This window comes from Euprymna scolopes, chromosome 3 (assembly GCF_053919585.1).
Source record: "Euprymna scolopes isolate OS-2025 chromosome 3, ASM5391958v1, whole genome shotgun sequence".
Lineage (NCBI taxonomy): Eukaryota > Metazoa > Mollusca > Cephalopoda > Sepiida > Sepiolidae > Euprymna > Euprymna scolopes.
This window is the reverse complement of record NC_136484.1, coordinates 1394519-1415502: the sequence shown is the minus strand read 5'-3', so window position 1 is coordinate 1415502 and position 20984 is coordinate 1394519. Positions and strand designations below refer to the sequence as shown.

The 20984-nt window shown below is 35.7% G+C and overlaps 1 protein-coding gene across 3 annotated transcripts in view; it reads right to left on the bottom strand.

Moving 5' to 3' along the window:
* Nucleotides 1–20984, bottom strand: part of LOC145252763 (protein O-mannosyl-transferase TMTC4-like) — a 133042-nt gene that overhangs the window by 78989 nt on the left and 33069 nt on the right. For 2 of the 3 annotated variants that reach the window (XM_080112671.1, XM_080112660.1), the window contains exon 2: nucleotides 1129–1431. The exons of the other annotated variant lie outside the window; for it this stretch is intronic. In XM_080112671.1, the coding sequence (XP_079968797.1) occupies nucleotides 1129–1430 (302 nt within the window). In that variant the 5' untranslated portion in view covers nucleotide 1431. The remainder of the gene's footprint in view (nucleotides 1–1128; nucleotides 1432–20984) is intronic. 3 annotated transcript variants of the gene reach the window in all.

Below are 20984 nucleotides of genomic sequence, written 5' to 3'. Positions count from 1 at the left end.
CTGTTTTCACTAAATATCTTGCAATCCACATGCGTTCAAACAGCAGTGCATTTATGCTGATAGGAATAGTGTTTGCCTGAACGTTGTCGGTTCATTTGCTATAGCGGAATCATTGTAATAAATAATCTAGGTGTCTGGTTTCATGTAGGGAATACTTGTTCGAATTTGATTTTACATTCGCAGCAAAGGTTGATGGAATGTACAAATGTAAAATATCGGCTCCCAAAAGAATGTCGAAAGTAATGAACGACAAAAAAGTTCCCGTCCGACGTTGCTCTTCCTTGTCTTAGCTGGGAAACGGATGCAATTGGCATTCGTTGCCCGATGATCATCTGTTATAATACGATTCTCACTCCGATAGAAGAAGCATCGACTGCTACGTCCAACTGCTTGCCTGGAACGACATGCGACAATTCAATTGCATGAAAAAATGTAGACTTAACCAATGTACAAGCGGTTACACAATACTCAAATCACTTAAATACATAACGTTTTACATGAGTTAAAATATTTGTGGATGGTTATACAGTCTGCAAACAACTACTTAAAAACCTACGATAAAAATCTATCATCTCTAAAACTTGTTTCACTTTCTTCAGGTTATCCAGTAGGAGGGCTGGGTGATTTCAGCATTGCACATTTTATTATGTTGCTAATTTATATTATATTTCTATTAGTCCTTCTATCTGTCTGCCCATTTCAATTTTCTCGGAAACTACTGGCTGATTTGGCTGAAATCTTGTATGACCCTTCGTTATAGTAAGATACAGTGAACTAAATCGTATGGTATCCGTTCGATAAACATTTAGGGATTAATCGGGATTCGTATTTAATGCAACAATTAGCACACATTTAATCTTATTCAACCACTCTGATATAACGCACTCATTCTAAATCAACGGGTTATAACTTTTGTCCGTTTTAACGAGCTGAAAGGTCTAGTGTTAATATATATATACGCATGATTTACTCTTAAACCACTTGACTGGTTATTATAAATTTTTAAAAACCCTGCTAAGCATAAAGTTCCAAATGTAAGATATATTTATTTTAATTTAATTTTAATAATATATGTAAAAGATTGTGCAAGCGCTTCAGAATGAAACAAAACCCAAAAATCATCCTTACCTAAATGCCATTATGGTGAGTGGACGGTACGATTTATGACTCACGTTGGACGCAATGTCAGCACCCCAAAAATCGTGACCGAAAACGTCTTGTATTGTGGTGCTGAGGTTGTAAACGTCTTTGTTCTTCAAGACTGACTCCCGATCGTCGAATATAAACGTGCCATCGATTGTCACATAGTTGCAAGTGACAGCCAACACGATGACGAGTAAGGCGGCACAAATCCAGAAAGTGGCCGAAGAAGACTGCTCATGTGATGACCAAGAAAAGCCATGCTTATTGGAGTCCTTTGGAAATTTCATTCTAGAAACAGAAGAAAATATATCGATATTATTTTTCTTGGTGTAAAGTAAAGAAAACCAAACATAACACATACATCAGGGACAGTTTGGCAAAGTTCTTTTCGTCAGAGATCTGCTGTTGACTAAGGCAGGCAACTGATGGGAGCAGTAGGTTACAAGTGTCTATTGAACCGATTAGTTATTTTCGTGCCACAACGCAATTGATTTGGCCAACACATTGTAAAGAACATAGGTTGACGAATTTTTGCAGCGAGTGGCGGGTGATACATGCTGAGGGTAATTGGCATATTACCCTTTGTATGTTAAGCGCCACTTGCCTTATTGTCAAGAAGATAACACCAGAAACGCTCTTCCAGTAAAATTGCTTATTTCCCTGCAGAACAGTGCGCAGAAGAGGAAACTGGGATCGGAGAAGGCATTAAAGCACATTCTCCCGAGTAAATTTCAATAGAACTTTCCCCAGTGGTTAGCTCCACCCTCTGACGCAACAATTGCGCAAATTCAACCGCAATAAATCAAACACAAATTGATAAAAATATGCATAAATTCGAAATCATTGCAGGGTGAATAATTGCAGCTTAGACAAACGTATAGCGAAATGACAAAAAAGTAATTGAATTTTTTTTTAAATCAATAATGCGTGCATAGTAAGTAATCAAAATCTGTTTTTTTTTTATTTTTAAAATTTAAAACTAGCCTTGCTAGGGCGTAAAATATGCTTAAATATATTTTAATTCATGCAGATTTTTAATTTATTATTACAGGGCCATTTCTATACTAAATATTATATATATATATATATATATATATATATATATATATATATATATATATATATATATATATATTGGCAGCAGGTCATTATTTAGACACGTTTGCTTGAATAAAACAGTTATTCCTTTTTCCGATCTTGTTTGATATTTTTCTATTTGCCGAACGGTCTTTATAATTTCAGCAGGCGTATTATGCAGAATAGCACGCAGAAGTTGTTGGTCAGACATATTTTTCTCAAGCGCTTTCTATCGGGCATCCGATTGTTGTCAGGACAATTGTTGTTTTCTTTTCATTTTCTTTTCCTTTGAGGCTTGGTGGATTTATAATTTTTTTTATAATTCGACCCCAACACTCATGCACCAAATTTTATAGTTAATTAATATATATATATATATATATATATATATATATATATATATATATATATATATATATATATATATAGTGGTGATTTCAAAAGTTTCAAGAAATGATTTCGGCGCTATTAGATAGAATCGAGACCAAGGCATTCAGCACTTCAGCCGTCATCCCTACCGTTTAACCTAGCGACGGATAGGCAATAAAAACTTAAAGTTAAACCACTTCAAGCTATGAATGAATTGGCGTATGCGCAAAAATAACAGCTATTTCTATTATTTTTCAGCAAGTTGAAATGAACATTTCCGACATATTTCAATACACGTTTTTATCCACTCAAACAAAGATTTCACTTGTTATAAACCATTTTGGCTTTATTATTAGTGTTTCTTCTTAATTTCAGTGTCATGTGATCAATAGTTAAACAGTTTATCGGTTAAATATTTTCACACATACATACACATACACATATAGAATTACTGTTTTATTTATATATACTATTCTATTATTTAGGTGTGTTAACGTGTTTTTTATAAGCAACTATAATTTTCACAAAAATAAACTAAAAATAAATGCATTCTCCAATTATGGAGGAATCTCTGTCCACGCGTTCTTTTGCAAAGCAAAAAAACTGTCGACGCTATTCTTAAGTAGACTTTTCAACTAGATATAGTAATAAAGCATCGTCTAGCGTCGGATATGTTAGCAAAAGGGCTTGACAATTTCCATTTGAATCAAGTCGGGAATGATTCGAGGAAACAGCCGAATTGCCGCAAGAATTCCATATGTAAATTTTTCCAACGAGGGTTTTTTTTTTTTTTTATTTCAGTTAGTGGAAGGTGATCCTATCGCTATACTTTCCCCCTAAACATGTCAATTGAACTTATACTAAATACAATACTTATTGGTATTATTATGTTTATAATGGAGAGTAGACAATGCCTCGTGGATGCGTTATCGGCAGCTCCCGTAACTCTCGCTATTTCTAATTTGTCCTTGTCCTTATTTAGAACGAGTGATTTTTCTGACAAAGGAAAGAGAAAAAGCTGTATTCTAGATCGGCCATATTTTTGCGTCAGCATTCGCCTAGGATGTCGGAAATTTTCTGTTTCTATGTCAATTCTTGTAGCCATGTCACTAATAAGGGTGCTAGAGGTAACGTTTTAACTGGTCTGACGTTATTCACTTGATATTTGGTGGGGTTTTTCGATGCCATATTAGTAGGTAATTGTTACGGATTTACATTATCATGGGCTAAAAATATTTCTTCCTTTTTATCTCCCTTATTTTCCCTCTCTGTCCTGTTCTAACCGAGTTCATCGACCTGTTTCACAAATCTCAAAACCTCATCATGAAAAGTCTCCATAAAAAATACGCGATTAAACCCAGAACTCCAACTTCCAACGTAGATGTTCACTACCATGTCTCCTTCTCTAATGTCAGGGATCTATTTTCCAACTTTCCGGAAGTTAAAATCCAATTGCAGAAGGCCAAACCAGACTTATTATTCTTAAACGAAACTGGTATTGGAGAGACTATTTCCCTATATGAGGTTTTAATTAAAAGATACTCTTACTTACCATCAGAATCTGACACCCACGATCGCCATGGACAGAGAAAATGCGTTTATAATTGCGTTTATATTTGCCTTCTATCGCTTCCACAACAACGAAGTTACTACATTAAAGAGCATATATGAGAAAATTGACCACACCCTGTCTGCTCATCCTTCGGCTAACATTCACAACTGTCAAGAATTCAATGTTCACAATGTGGAATGGTTAGCCTACTCAAACAAGACAGATGATGAGGGGAGGTTCTGTCACGATTTTTCCATTGCTTATAACCTAACTCAGAGCGTTCATGAACTCACCCGTGTGCCCGACATTGACGGTCAGTATTCAAGTCTCCTAGTCCATTTTCTCATAACTTGCCTTGAGCTATGTTCATCCTCCGTGCTGTCTCCACTGAGATCTTCCGACCATTCGATTGTATCAGTTAAGATTAAAACAAAATGTAATAAGTCCTCAGACGTACCTCTCCATAGTACAGTAAATATATCGATATTCTATTGCTGACTTTGATAGATTCCGCACATTTATATCAGATCTACTTCTGCGTTCCATTTTTTAAAAAAAACGTGTCCTTTATAGTATCAGACCTGACGGAATGGATAATTTGTTAGTACACACCGCTTCATACCCTTCAAAAAATTCCAGCAAAAACCTAACAGCCAGACGTGGTACTCTCCAGAATTTACTGCAACTATGGCGCACAGAAATCACTTTTTCCATTGCTTCCAACGTAATAGATGTACTGAGACCAAGACCGCTTTCAGGACTGCCAGCAACCTCTGTAAAAGAGATTCTGCTCAGTCCGTTAAGTCCAATGTAGCTGAGCAGCGGCTTGGTTCCCATCAGTTTTGGCAAATAAAAACAGAGTCCTGAACAGAATCGCGTGCTCTATCCCAACCATCATCAATGGACTTGAGATAATCTCGTCAGCAGTGGACAAAGTCAAACTCTTTGCAGCTAATTCTACTCTATTGGATCAAGGCCGCAAGCCCCAACCCGTATTTCCTCCATCGTCTAAAACACGTTTTGCGATATACAAATATCTGTGCGTGATGTTCACAAGCTAATCAAAAACCTTAATCCCAGTAAAGCAACTGGCTTGAGGCGTTCAAATTAAAATGCTGAAAAAGCTTCAACTTAAACTATCTCCCACACTTACAAAGCTGTTTAAGCATTGTCTTAAAGAGAATTGCTTCCCCAAACCCTGGAAAACCTCCTCAGTATGTCCCGTATTTAAAAATTCAGGTGATCGGGCATCTCCCTCTAAGTACGGACCAGAAGGTTTCCTGTGCGTCATGAGTAAGTTACTGGAATCTGTATTAAATAGAGAAGTAGTCAACCATCTCAGTAAAATAACTTTTTAGTGGCATGCAATATGGTTTCCGTTCTACTAGATCTACAGCAGATGTGCTAAAGGTTATATCTCATAGGATTAACGAATCTCTCGATGGAGGTTTCCTTTCTAGGGCAATTGCCTTTGACATATTAAAGGTCTTTGATAAGGTATGGCATAAAGGTCTATTCCACAAGATCCCCAGCTACGGTATAACTGGAAATGTATTCTCAGTTATTAAATCATTTCTCTCTGATATGTTCATAGGAGTAGTGGTTGATAGGCAGAAATCAGAAGCTCAACGTATTAATGCTGGGGTCCCTTCTTCGTTCATATTATATGCATTGTAAGAGACGATATTGACACGAAAATAACCGTTTCTTTCTGCATAACGAAACGGATCTGTACCAAATGTAACGAGATTTTAACATGTTGGGGGAGCTGCTTTGCATGTGAAATAAATATTTGGATCTTGGAATGTAACTATACTGTTATTCTTTCAATATTTACACATGTGCGCTTATCAACTGGACTGGGCGATACAACCTCTATCTTTGACAACTATAGACCACGTCGACCAACATCATGGAAAGTAAAAAAAAATGTATTGTCGGAACATTCCTGATTAGGGCTTTGTTACAAGCCTAAAATTAGCAATTTTAAATAAATAAATGTTTATTTAAAAAATATAAATATCGCACATGTTTGATCTTTGAACCATCATTTTATGAATTTCAGTTTCACCGTGCTGCTTAACTGTGGTTTTCGATTAATCTTTATGTACACACGCACGCCCCCCACCCCCATATATATATGCATATATATATATATATACATATATATATATATATATATATATATATATATATGTATGCATACATATACACATATACATTATAAAGTTTACAAAATAGCACACTATTGTATAATACGAACAAAGATCTTCATTTAATATCGTTTCATCTTAATTCATCCCAAAACTATTGACACACCAGTGTTTGCAGTTCAATTAGATCTACACATTTATGGTGTACGAAGTTACAAAATATTCACAGATGTGCTTCATCATGCATCAGTCAGATGGAAAGCGCAGGCTGCATTTAATATCCATTTAATTAATAGATAATTATTGTGTATATGCTTTTTTTTCATATTTAAATGAAAACGTTTCTTAGATTTTATATTTGCATTTTACAGATCATAATCGATTTCAACTAGTCTCAATCTAAACAACGACGTTTATGAAAGTAGTTACCTGTAGATTTTGCTGTATTTTTAATCGATGGTTTATGATCAACTACGATTTAAAGTACGATTTCGCCGGATGAAAGTTAAAAGCACATGATTTGAACTGAACATATAAAACATATATTTCTCATTGAACAAGATTAGAAAATAGTAAATTTTGTTTGTTTTCCTTTTGAAACTGAATTTTAATTCAAAATTATGAATCGTTTTACTCAATATATATATATATATATATATATATATATATATATATATATATATATAATCCCATGTTAATATTTTCCAGAGGTAAAGTAATCAATAAAGTTTTAAAGAGGTTGATACAAGTGCTTAATACCTGAGGGCAAGATATACTTTTTATTTGATTTGTTTTAGATAAGCAATAAATATGTTTCTACAGATTCATGGCAATGTTTCGATCAGCCATTTACTAGTAATTAAATACCTATTCAGAGGATATTGTTTATACAAAAACTTAATCATTAATGGGAATTATGTATTCAGGGATTAAGTGATCACACCCAAAAAAAAAACAAATTATCATGACGTCACAGTACATATAATGAAGAATAAAAAAATGAAATTGTATTCAATATTCAATATATGTGAAGAAGACGTAATAGAAGAGGGATTATATATCTGTTGTGTCATGAAACCACAGTGAAAATAAGAACAATCAAATCGAGTGTCGGTTAAGGAACAAGTGTATTAACAATAATGTACAAAGATAGGAAAGCGTGTATATCTGCTTGGCATTCGGCTAGCAGTTGAAGTGCAGTCGAATCTCTCTCACCGGTGTTGGAATTACTAGCGCTATTTATAGTTTAAATCGGTGTAAATTCCTCTGTTCCAGGAAGGCTGGTATAGCAATATCGAAATAGAAAAAAACACAGAGGATAAAACATAGAAGAAAACCCAAGGAAAAAAAGAGAAGGAAAAGATTGAACGAGAAAAAAAGGAAACAGAAAGAAAAAAGAAAAAAGGAGAAAGGAAAGAATGCAAGTAAAAACAATAACATCAATTAAAATTGTTCTTTGTTTAGTTTCAGTCTTGACTTGGCCTTCGGGCTGGGATCAAAGTGTAGCATCTGTTCCGGCAGATACTACACTTAAGATAATTTGTACCAGTCAATGGAGGGGAAACCCTCTATACTGGGACAATTATTATTTTTGATAACCAGAGTGCCCCCTTTTTGGGGAGCTGGTTTTTACCTCACATTAAAAACGGCCTTGTGCCTAATTTGCTCAGTGGGGGAGCAAATAAACACCATCTGTTCCGGCAGATACTGCAAGCTATGACTAGCTATGACTAGCAAAGACCAGATGTAAGGGCAACCCCACATGCCTGACCTTTAACCAGCTCCCATTTCCCACCTCTCGGGAGCTGGTCCCCTTTTTCCCTTCCCCCTTCCTTCACTCCTCACATTAAAAATTGGCCTTGTGCCTAATTTGCTCGGTGGGGGAGCAAATAAATACCATCTGTTCCGGCAGATACTGCAAGCTATGACTAGCTATGACTAGCAAAGACCAGATGTGGGGGCAACCCCACATGTCTGACCTTTAACCAGTTCCCATTTCCCACCTCTCGGGAGCTGGTCCCCTTTTTCCCTTCCCCCTCCCTTCACTCCTCACATTAAAAATTGGCCTTGTGCCTAATTTGCTCGGTGGGGGAGCAAATAAATACCATCTGTTCCGACAGATACTGGGACAAGATCAAAGTGTAGTATCTGTTCCGGCAGATACTGCAAGCTATGACTGGCTATGACTAGCAAAGACCGGATGTGGGGGCAACCCCACATGCCTGACCATTAACCAGCTCCCATTTCCCACCTCTCGGGAGCTGGTCCCCTTTTTCCCTTCCCCCTCCCTTCACTCCTCACATTAAAAATCGGCCTTGTGCCTAATTTGCTCGGTGGGGGAGCAAATAAATACCATCTGTTCCGGCAGATGCTAAAAATTGGCCTTGTGCCTAATTTGCTCGGTGGGGGAGCAAATAAATACCATCTGTTCCGGCAGATGCTGCACTTAAGATAATTTGTACCAGTCAATGGAGGGGAAACCCTCTATACTGGGACAATTATTATTTTTGGTAACCAGAGTGCCCCCTTTTTGCCTACTTTTAGGGGAGCTGGTTTTTACCTCACATTAAAAATGGCCTTGTGCCTAATTTGCTCAGTGGGGGAGCAAATAAATACCATCTGTTCCGGCAGATGCTGCACTTAAGATAATTTGTACCAGTCAATGGAGGGGAAACCCTCTATACTGGGACAATTATTATTTTTGGTAACCAGAGTGCCCCCTTTTTGGCTACTTTTAGGGGAGCTGGTTTTTACCTCACATTAAAAACGGCCTTGTGCCTAATTTGCTCAGTGGGGGAGAAAATAAGTACCATCTGATCCGGCAGATACTGCACTTAAGATTATTTGTACCAGTCAATGGAGGGGAAACCCTCTATACTGGGACAATTATTTTTTTTGGTAACCAGAGTGCCCCCTTTTTGCCTACTTTTAGGGGAGCTGGTTTTTTACCTCACATTAAAAACGGCCTTGTGCCTAATTTGCTCAGTGGGGGAGCAAATAAACACCATCTGTTCCGGCAGATGCTGCACTTAAGATAATTTGTACCAGTCAATGGAGGGGAAACCCTCTATACTGGGACAATTATTATTTTTGGTAACCAGAGTGCCCCCTTTTTGCCTACTTTTAGGGGAGCTGGTTTTTACCTCACATTAAAAATGGCCTTGTGCCTAATTTGCTCAGTGGGGGAGCAAATAAATACCATCTGTTCCGGCAGATGCTGCACTTAAGATAATTTGTACCAGTCCATGGAGGGGAAACCCTCTATACTGGGACAATTATTATTTTTGGTAACCAGAGTGCCCCCTTTTTGCCTACTTTTAGGGGAGCTGGTTTTTACCTCACATTAAAAACGGCCTTGTGCCTAATTTGCTCAGTGAGGGAGCAAATAAATACCATCTGTTCCGGCAGATGCTGCAAGCTATGACTAGCTATGACTAGCAAAGACCAGATGTGGGGGCAACCCCACATGCCTGACCATTAACCAGCTCCCATTTCCCACCTCTCAGGAGCTGGTCCGCTTTTTCCCTTCCCCTTCCCTTCACTCCCTACATTAAAAATCGGCCTTGTGCCTAATTTGCTCGGTGGGGGAGCAAATAAATACCATCTGTTCCGGCAGATACTGCAAGCTATGACTAGCAAAGACCAGATGTGGGGGCAACCCAACATGCCTGACCTTTAACCAGCTCCCATTTCCCACCTCTCGGGAGCTGGTCCCCTGTTTCCCTTTCCCCTCCCTTCACTCCTCACATTAAAAATCGGCCTTGTGCCTAATTTGCTCGGTGGGGGAGCAAATAAATACCATCTGTTCCGGCAGATACTGCAAGCTCTGACTAGCAAAGACCAGATGTGGGGGCAACCCCACATGCCTGACCATTAACCAGCTCCCATTTCCCACCTCTCGGGAGCTGGTCCCCTGTTTCCCTTCCCCCTCCCTTCACTCCTCACATTAAAAATCGGCCTTGTGCCTAATTTGCTCGGTGGGGGAGCAAATAAATACCATCTGTTCCGGCAGATGCTGCACTTAAGATAATTGTACCAGTCAATGGAGGGGAAACCCTCTATACTGGGACAATTATTATTTTTGGTAACCAGAGTGCCCCCTTTTTGCCTACTTTTAGGAGAGCTGGTTTTAACCTCACATTAAAAACGGCCTTGTGCCTAATTTGCTCAGTAGGGGAGCAAATAAATACCATCTGTTCCGGCAGATGCTGCACTTAAGATAATTTGTACCAGTCAATGGAGGGGAAACCCTCTATACTGGGACAATTATTATTTTTGGTAACCAGAGTGCCCCCTTTTTGGCTACTTTTAGGGGAGCTGGTTTTTATCTCACATTAAAATGGCCTTGTGCCTAATTTGCTCAGTGGGGGAGCAAATAAATACCATGAAAATGTAGTATCTGTTCCGGCAGATACTGCAAGCTATGACTAGCAAAGACCAGATGTGGGGGCAACCCCACATGTCTTACCTTTAACCAGCTCCCATTTCCCACCTCTCGGGAGCTGGTCCCCTTTTCCCCTTCCCCCTCCCTTCACTCCTCGCATTAAAAATCGGCCTTGTGCCTAATTTGCTCGGTGGGGGAGCAAATAAATACCATCTGTTCCGGCAGATGCTGCACTTAAGATAATTTGTACCAGTCAATGGAGGGGAAACCCTCTATACTGGGACAATTATTATTTTTGGTAACCAGAGTGCCCCCTTTTTGCCTACTTTTAGGGGAGCTGGTTTTTACCTCACATTAAAAATGGCCTTGTGCCTAATTTGCTCAGTGGGGGAGCAAATAAATACCATCTGTTCCGGCAGATGCTGCACTTAAGATAATTTGTACCAGTCAATGGAGGGGAAACCCTCTATACTGGGACAATTATTATTTTTGGTAACCAGAGTGCCCCCTTTTTGGCTACTTTTAGGGGAGCTGGTTTTTACCTCACATTAAAAACGGCCTTGTGCCTAATTTGCTCAGTGGGGGAGAAAATAAATACCATCTGATCCGGCAGATACTGCACTTAAGATAATTTGTACCAGTCAATGGAGGGGAAACCCTCTATACTGGGACAATTATTTTTTTTGGTAACCAGAGTGCCCCCTTTTTGCCTACTTTTAGGGGAGCTGGTTTTTACCTCACATTAAAAACGGCCTTGTGCCTAATTTGCTCAGTGGGGGAGCAAATAAACACCATCTGTTCCGGCAGATGCTGCACTTAAGATAATTTGTACCAGTCAATGGAGGGGAAACCCTCTATACTGGGACAATTATTATTTTTGGTAACCAGAGTGCCCCCTTTTTGCCTACTTTTAGGGGAGCTGGTTTTTACCTCACATTAAAAATGGTCTTGTGCCTAATTTGCTCAGTGGGGGAGCAAATAAATACCATCTGTTCCGGCAGATGCTGCACTTAAGATAATTTGTACCAGTCAATGGAGGGGAAACCCTCTATACTGGGACAATTATTATTTTTGGTAACCAGAGTGCCCCCTTTTTGGCTACTTTTAGGGGAGCTGGTTTTTACCTCACATTAAAAACTGCCTTGTGCCTAATTTGCTCAGTGGGGGAGCAAATAAATACCATCTGATCCGGCAGATACTGCACTTAAGATAATTTGTACCAGTCAATGGAGGGGAAACCCTCTATACTGGGACAATTATTATTTTTGGTAACCAGAGTGCCCCCTTTTTGGCTACTTTTAGGGGAGCTGGTTTTTACCTCACATTAAAAACGGCCTTGTGCCTAATTTGCTCAGTGGGGGAGCAAATAAATACCATCTGTTCCGTCAGATACTGCACTTAAGATAATTTGTACCAGTCCATGGAGGGGAAACCCTCTATACTGGGACAATTATTATTTTTGGTAACCAGAGTGCCCCCTTTTTGGCTACTTTTAGGGGAGCTGGTTTTTACCTCACATTAAAAACGGCCTTGTGCCTAATTTGCTCAGTGGGGGAGCAAATAAATACCATCTGTTCCGGCAGATGCTGCAAGCTATGACTAGCTATGACTAGCAAAGACCAGATGTGGGGGCAACCCCACATGCCTGACCATTAACCAGCTCCCATTTCCCACCTCTCGGGAGCTGGTCCGCTTTTTACCTTCCCCTTCCCTTCACTCCCTACATTAAAAATCGGCCTTGTGCCTAATTTGCTCGGTGGGGGAGCAAATAAATACCATCTGTTCCGGCAGATACTGCAAGCTATGACTAGCAAAGACCAGATGTGGGGGCAACCCAACATGCCTGACCTTTAACCAGCTCCCATTTCCCACCTCTCGGGAGCTGGTCCCCTGTTTCCCTTTCCCCTCCCTTCACTCCTCACATTAAAAATCGGCCTTGTGCCTAATTTGCTCGGTGGGGGAGCAAATAAATACCATCTGTTCCGGCAGATGCTGCACTTAAGATAATTTGTACCAGTCAATGGAGGGGAAACCCTCTATACTGGGACAATTATTATTTTTGGTAACCAGAGTGCCCCCTTTTTGCCTACTTTTAGGGGAGCTGGTTTTAACCTCACATTAAAAACGGCCTTGTGCCTAATTTGCTCAGTAGGGGAGCAAATAAATACCATCTGTTCCGGCAGATGCTGCACTTAAGATAATTTGTACCAGTCAATGGAGGGGAAACCCTCTATACAGGGACAATTATTATTTTTGGTAACCAGAGTGCCCCCTTTTTGCCTACTTTTAGGGGAGCTGGTTTTTACCTCACATTAAAAACGGCCTTGTGCCTAATTTGCTCAGTGGGGGAGAAAATAAATACCATCAAAGTGTAGTATCTGTTCCGGCAGATACTGCAAGCTATGACTAGCAAAGACCAGATGTGGGGGCAACCCCACATGTCTGACCTTTAACCAGCTCCCATTTCCCACCTCTCGGGAGCTGGTCCGCTTTTTCCATTCCCCCTCCCTTCACTCCTTGCATTAAAAATCGGCCTTGTGCCTAATTTGCTCGGTGGGGGAACGAATAAATACTATCTGTTCCGGCAGATACTGCAAGCTATGACTAGCAAAGACCAGATGTGGGGGCAACCCCACATGCCTGACCATTAACCAGCTCCCATTTCCCACCTCTCGGGAGCTGGTCCCCTGTTTCCCTTCCCCCTCCCTTCACTCCTCACATTAAAAATCGGCCTTGTGCCTAATTTGCTCGGTGGGGGAGCAAATAAATACCATCTGTTCCGGCAGATGCTGCACTTAAGATAATTTGTACCAGTCAATGGAGGGGAAACCCTCTATACTGGGACAATTATTATTTTTGGTAACCAGAGTGCCCCCTTTTTGCCTACTTTTAGGGGAGCTGGTTTTTACCTCACATTAAAAACGGCCTTGTGCCTAATTTGCTCAGTAGGGGAGCAAATAAATACCATCTGTTCCGGCAGATGCTGCACTTAAGATAATTTGTACCAGTCAATGGAGGGGAAACCCTCTATACTGGGACAATTATTATTTTTGGTAACCAGAGTGCCCCCTTTTTGCCTACTTTTAGGGCAGCTGGTTTTTACCTCACATTAAAAACGGCCTAGTGCCTAATTTGCTCAGTGGGGGAGCAAATAAATACCATCAAAGTGTAGTATCTGTTCCGGCAGATACTGCAGGCTATGACTAGCAAAGACCAGATGTGGGGGAAACCCCACATGTCTGACCTTTAACCAGCTCCCATTTCCCACCTCTCGGGAGCTGGTCCCCTTTTCCCCTTCCCCCTCCCTTCACTCCTCACATTAAAAATCGGCCTTGTGCCTAATTTGCTCGGTGGGGGAGCAAATAAATACCATCTGTTCCGACAGGTGCTGCACTTAAGATAATTTGTACCAGTCAATGGAGGGGAAACCCTCTATACTGGGACAATTATTATTTTTGGTAACCAGAGTGCCCCCTTTTTGCCTACTTTTAGGGGAGCTGGTTTTTACCTCACATTAAAAACGGCCGTGTGCCTAATTTGCTCAGTGGGGGAGCAAATAAATACCATCTGTTCCGGCAGATACTGCAAGCTATGACTAGCAAAGACCAGATGTGGGGGCAACGCCACATGCCTGACCTTTAACCAGCTCCCATTTCTCACCTCTCGGGAGCTGGTCCGCTTTTTCCCTTCCCCCTCCCTTCACTCCTCACATTAAAAATCGGCCTTGTGCCTAATTTGCTCGGTGGGGGAGCAAATAAATACCATCTGTTCTTCAAATACTGCACTTCAATTTCTTGTTCTCTGTCAGTGGAGAAGAAATCCTTTATGACTGAGACAATTTTTATTTTTGTTCCTTTTCTCCACATTAAAAAACGACCCTGGTGTCTAACTCTGTCCCGTGGGGAAACATTGTAAATAGGAACCCATATGTAATAACAATGTACGGCACTCTTTTGCTTGTAATTATCTCCCTTTCATGCTTTCATTAATAATAATAACAATAATAATAATAATAATAATAATAATAATAATAATAATAATAATAAAAATAACAAACCAACCCCGGACAAGAACAACCATACCATAAATAAAAATACTAATAACGAACAAGATAAATGCAATTGTAGACACCGCACACTTTGCCCAGTACAAAATAAATGTCTAACAAAAAGCATAGTTTATCAAGCAACAATATTTGCGAAAGAAACCCCGAATAACAAGAAATATTACATAGGCGTGACTTCCTTAGATTTCAAAACCCGATACTATGACCACAAAAGCACATTCAAAAATAAAAAACACCGTATACAAACAATACTAGCGAATAAATACTGGGAACTCAAAGAAAGCGGACATTCGCCGGTAGTCGAATGGAAAATAATGAGACAAGCTACCACATGCAGACATTTAGACGATCCATTTAAATTATTCCTCCACAAAAAATTTTCTATCCTGTACTTTAAAGAACCTCAAAACCTATTAAACTGTAGGCGGGAAATAGCAAACAACTGTGTTCACAAAATAAAACTTACTCTAGGATAGCGATACAAAATAGCTTTAAAACTAACAATAACAATAGAAAACAAACAAATAAATAAATTAAATAAACATGAATATACATAAACGATCACACACATATATGTATGTATATATATATATGTGTGTGTATATATGTGTGTACACATAGGTATATTTATATGTATAAAACAAAGGAGAACGTCTACTTAAAACCACTAACCTAGTTCTAAAACAGATCCTTTGTTTGATAAAATGCATGCCCATTGGCTGATAGGAAGGGGCGCGGTGGATACTAGAAAGCTGATTGGCCAACTAGAAATCCTCAACATATATAAAAGCAAGAGGAAACCACACAATTCGCGCATAAGCCTGATGAATCCTATAGTTGGATGAAACGCAGAATATTCAGTGTAGCTTAATCGCCATATATATTTTATAAATTACTAACTAGCTCTACCTACGTATTGAGCACTTTTAAGTAAATACTTCAAGTTGACGCATAAATCTTTACTTTCGTATATTAAATTTATGTGAATAAATGAAGTAGTTATATATATATATAGTTTAGGACGAATAGGCTCTATAATAATAATAATTATAATTACGGAATCTGCATTAATTAAACATGAATTGGGCGCACTAAGCTAGTATATATATATATATATATATATATATATATATATATATATATATATATATATATATATATATATATACAGAATATTGACTTCACAAGTTTTATATATATATATTTATATATATATATATATATATATATATATAATATTTAATGACGGGCGAATTGGCTCTGTGATAATAATTATAATTATAATTACGGAATCTGCATGAATTGAAAATGAATTGGGCACACTAAGCTAATATATAAATATATATATATATATATATATATATATATATATATATATATATATATATATATATATATATATATACAGAACTTCACAAGTCTTATATATATATATATATATATATATATATATATATATAATATTTTATGACGAATTGGCTCTGTAATAATAATAATCATAATTACGGAATCTGCATGAATTACATATATTTATATTGGCCACACTAAGTTTGCATATATATATATATATATATATATATATATATATATATATATATATATATACAGAATATTAACTTCACAAGTTATATATATATCAATGACCATCCCTCTTGAAGAAGCCCGCATAAACCGGGCGAATCGTTGAGTATTCAGGTCCTTCCACCTCCATTTTATTTCATATATATATATATATATATATATATATATACTTGTTTATTGTTATATAAACATGCTCACATCCCGCTGCTACAAATAGCCACTTGTTTCAATCAAACAACAGATATCATCAGGCAGCGACTTGACTATTCAAAAGTTCAATGAATAATGGGGTTTTATTTTAGGTAGGAACTCTTTAAAAGTTGGAGTTAAAAAACTTAAAACACAGAACTTTAATTAAAAAATGTAAAAAGGGAGGGGCAATTTAAATAAAGTTAAAAGATTACAATGAGGAGAGAGTGATTGAGAAGAGAAAAAAAGAATAGAGAAAGAAATAGAGAAAGAAAATAGAGAGAAAAAAATAGAGAGAAAAAGAAGAGAGAAAATATATATGTATATATATATATATATATATATATATATATATATATATATATATATATATATATATATGATATGGAGAAGAAAAGAAAAAAAATATAAATGGTTATTATAAAGAGAATAAGAACTAGAAGGAAAAGGAAAGAATAATGAGATATAGTTAAATAGAGAAAGAGAGAAAGTAAGAATTTGACAGTATATAGAAAAAGAAAAAGAAAAAGATCTGCGTGTCAACCAATTTATGAACAATTATACAATTCAGTAATGAAACATATTATTACAAATACAAACAGAAGATACAATCCAAGCGTAAAAAAAGGCAGTGAATGTATCCAGCCAGCATATTTATCCTCTCACATACGTCCACGAGTAATATCAACGCAATTCAAACATACGTCTACAATTAATTAGGCCCTTTATGCTAAGTGATATAAGTTTAAAGTTTTCGCGTTTTTATTAGATAAATATATAAATAAAAGAAAAAAATAATGATAAAACAATATTAAAATTATTATTAATAATAATAAACATAATAAACATAATAATAATAATAATAATAATAATAATAATAATAATAATAATAATAAAAACAGAATAAAATTAATATTTATTATCTTTTTAATATAACATATTTAGCCATAAGAGGGGATTAAATAAATTAAATATGTCCAATAATTATAAATAAAAAAACTACTAATATTTATGTATATAAAAAGAATACAATACATATATGTATATACACACACACACACACATGTATGTATGTTTCTATGTGTGTATGCATCTATCTGTACTCTTGCCAAATTATTTGTATTCTTTTGTATTTCTATATATATAATTTATGTAAATTATACATATTTATGTGTGAGTATATATATGTGTGTGTGCGTTGTTGTTTATTAGTATATGATTGTGTGCATATATTTGTGTATTTTTTTGTATGTATGTGTATACATAGGATTATATATATATATATATATATATATATATATATATATATATATGTATATATATATATATATATATATATGCTTATTTGTATGTCGGTTGGTTCTCTGTGGGTATATACATATGTATTTTATTATTTTTAATTTGGGTACTATCTACCTGTGCGTCGCTACTTTTGAGTATTTCGTTGATTTAATTACTTCTTTTGCCTGAATATATTTATAGGTAAGTGTACTTGTATCTGTGTTATTAGTAATCTGGTCTTGAATGTATTAATTTGTGATTTAATATGACTTTATATCTATACTTAAATAGCTTAAACTTTCAACTTAATAGTATAGTTACACCTTTACTTATGTGCATGTATATATATATATATGTATATATATATATGTGTGTGTATGAGTGTGTATATATGGATATATATATGTGTGTGTGTGTGTATATATATACATATATGTATTGTATTCTTTTTATATACATAAATATTAGTAGTTTTTTTATTTATAATTATTGGACCTATTTAATTTATTTAATCCCCTCTTATGGCTAAATATGTTATATTAAAAAGATAATAAATATTAATTTTATTCTGTTTTTATTATTATTATTATTATTATTATTATTATTATTATTATTATTATTATTATTATTATGTTTATTATTATTAATAATAATTTTAATATTGTTTTATCATTATTTTTTTCTTTTATTTATATATTTATATAATAAAAACGCGAAAACTTTAAACTTATATCATTTAGCATAAAGGGCCTAATTAATTTTAGACGTATGTTTGAATTGCGTTGATATTACTCGTGGACGTATGTGAGAGGATAAATATGCTGGCTGGATACATTCACTGCTTTTTTTAACATGTTCATTTCTGACGCTTGGATTGTATCTTCTGTTTGTATTTGTAAAAATATGTTTCATTACTGAATTGTATATTTGTTCATAAATTGGTTGACACGCAGATCTTTTTCTTTTTGTTTTCTATATACTGTCAAATTCTTACTTTCTCTCTTTCTCTCTTTCTCTATTTAACTAGATCTCATTATTCTTTCCTTTTCCTTCTAGTTCTTATTCTCTTTATAATAACCATTTATATCTTTTTTCTTTTCTTCTCCATATCATATATATATATATATATATATATATATATATATATATATATATATATATGTATATATATATATATAGATAGATAGATAGATTTATATATATATATATACATATATATTTTTCTCTCTTCTTTTTCTCTCTATTTTTTCTCTCTATTTTCTTTCTCTATTTCTTTCTCTATTCTTTTTTTTCTCTTCTCAATCACTCTCTCCTCATTGTAATCTTTTAACTTTATTTAAATTGCCCCTCCCTTTTTACATTTTTTAATAAAAGTTCTGTGTTTTAAGTTTTTTAACTCCAACTTTTAAAGAGTTCCTACCTAAAATAAAAATCCATTATTCATTGAACTTTTGAATAGTCAAGTCGCTGCCTGATGATATCTGTTGTTTGATTGAAACAAGTGGCTATTTGTAGCAGCGGGATGTGAGCATGTTTATATAACAATAAACAAGTATTATCAGCTCTTTTTATTGAGCACTATCTAACAACCTCGTTGAATTCATTAGTCCATTACTTTTGAATATAAAAAACCCCGAGTATATATATATATATATATATATATATATATATATATATATATATATATATATATAAAAGTGAACGTGTCTGTCTGTCTGTGTGTCTGTGTGTCTGTCTGTCTGTGTACATTTCCCTACGCAATAACTCTGTCAATTTTTAGTCTATAGATTCGAAATTTGAAATACCGGGTACTGAGATTTGGGAAAATCGATGTGACGGGTGTCAGCCAGAAATTTGGCTGTTAAAGGGTCAAATTTCAACGATTTGACCTTTAAGAACTCTACCAAACTCCTCCGACAATTTTGGGTCTAGATACTTGAAATTTTAGATTTAGGTTCCTTGAACATGGATCTAACTTAATAAAGTGATTTGAGCCCGAAACAATAAATTTTAAGGGGTCATAATAGGGGTCAAAGTTTTAAAAAAAGTAACCATATTTTTTTTTGTTTTTTTGCTTTTTTTTGCACAGCATACACCTCCAAACACCCGAGCAACGCCGGGCACGCCTGCTAGTATATATATATATATATATATATATATATATATATATATATATATATATATATATATAAAGCTGAACGTCTGTGGGTGTGTCTGATCACGAATAGGCTCCTATATGGTTGACTTTATAGAAAACTGATCACACATAATACTAGAAGATGTATCGAGACACAGGAATGGGTATGTTTGATCTGGCATATTGATGATTTATTAAAATTGTGGGGTCTGAGTACGCGCCTGGTTCACAAAGTATGGAAATAAAAAAGTTGAAAATTAAAAACAAAACGTTTACAAGTGTTTTTGGTATAGATGTACATAAGAATATTTTGAAAGGCATGTTTTAACTTAAATAGGGATGGTATAAAAAAAAATGTGGGGTCTGCGTTCGCGCCTGGCCTCCATAGAATGGAAATAGGAACAAACTTTAATAAAAACTTTTAATATCTATCTGCGTATGTATTGATAATTATGTTTCAGCTTGAAGAAATATGGTATAATAAAATTATGGGGTGTTCGTTCGCGCCTGACCTCCATAGAATGGAAATATGTCACAAAGTTTAACAAGGTTTTTTAATATAGATACACAGAATATTGTGATAAGTGTTTCAGTGTGAACAGGTATGGTATAATAAATTATAGGGGTTATCTATATTATTTTTACTTTCATCATATTTGGCTTTGGTTTTGATACCCCCAAATTCGGAGCTATCTCTTTACAACTCTTCGTTTTCATAACCTATCATACTTTCATAAATCAGAGTCTATTTTCTGTAGGCTGTTTTTGAACCCAGTCAACGACGGGTACTTTTGCTAGTGTAAATATATATATATATATATATATATATATATATATATATATATATACATATATATATATATATATATGTGTGTGTGTGTGTGCGTGTATATATATATATATATATATATATATATATATATATATATATATATAATGTTGACTTCAAAAGTATAATAAAAAAAATTACTTGGATGCGATCAGCTAGCATCCAAACCATAACATTTAGCACTTCGACAGCCTTCCCTACCATTTGACAGAGAGAAAGAAAG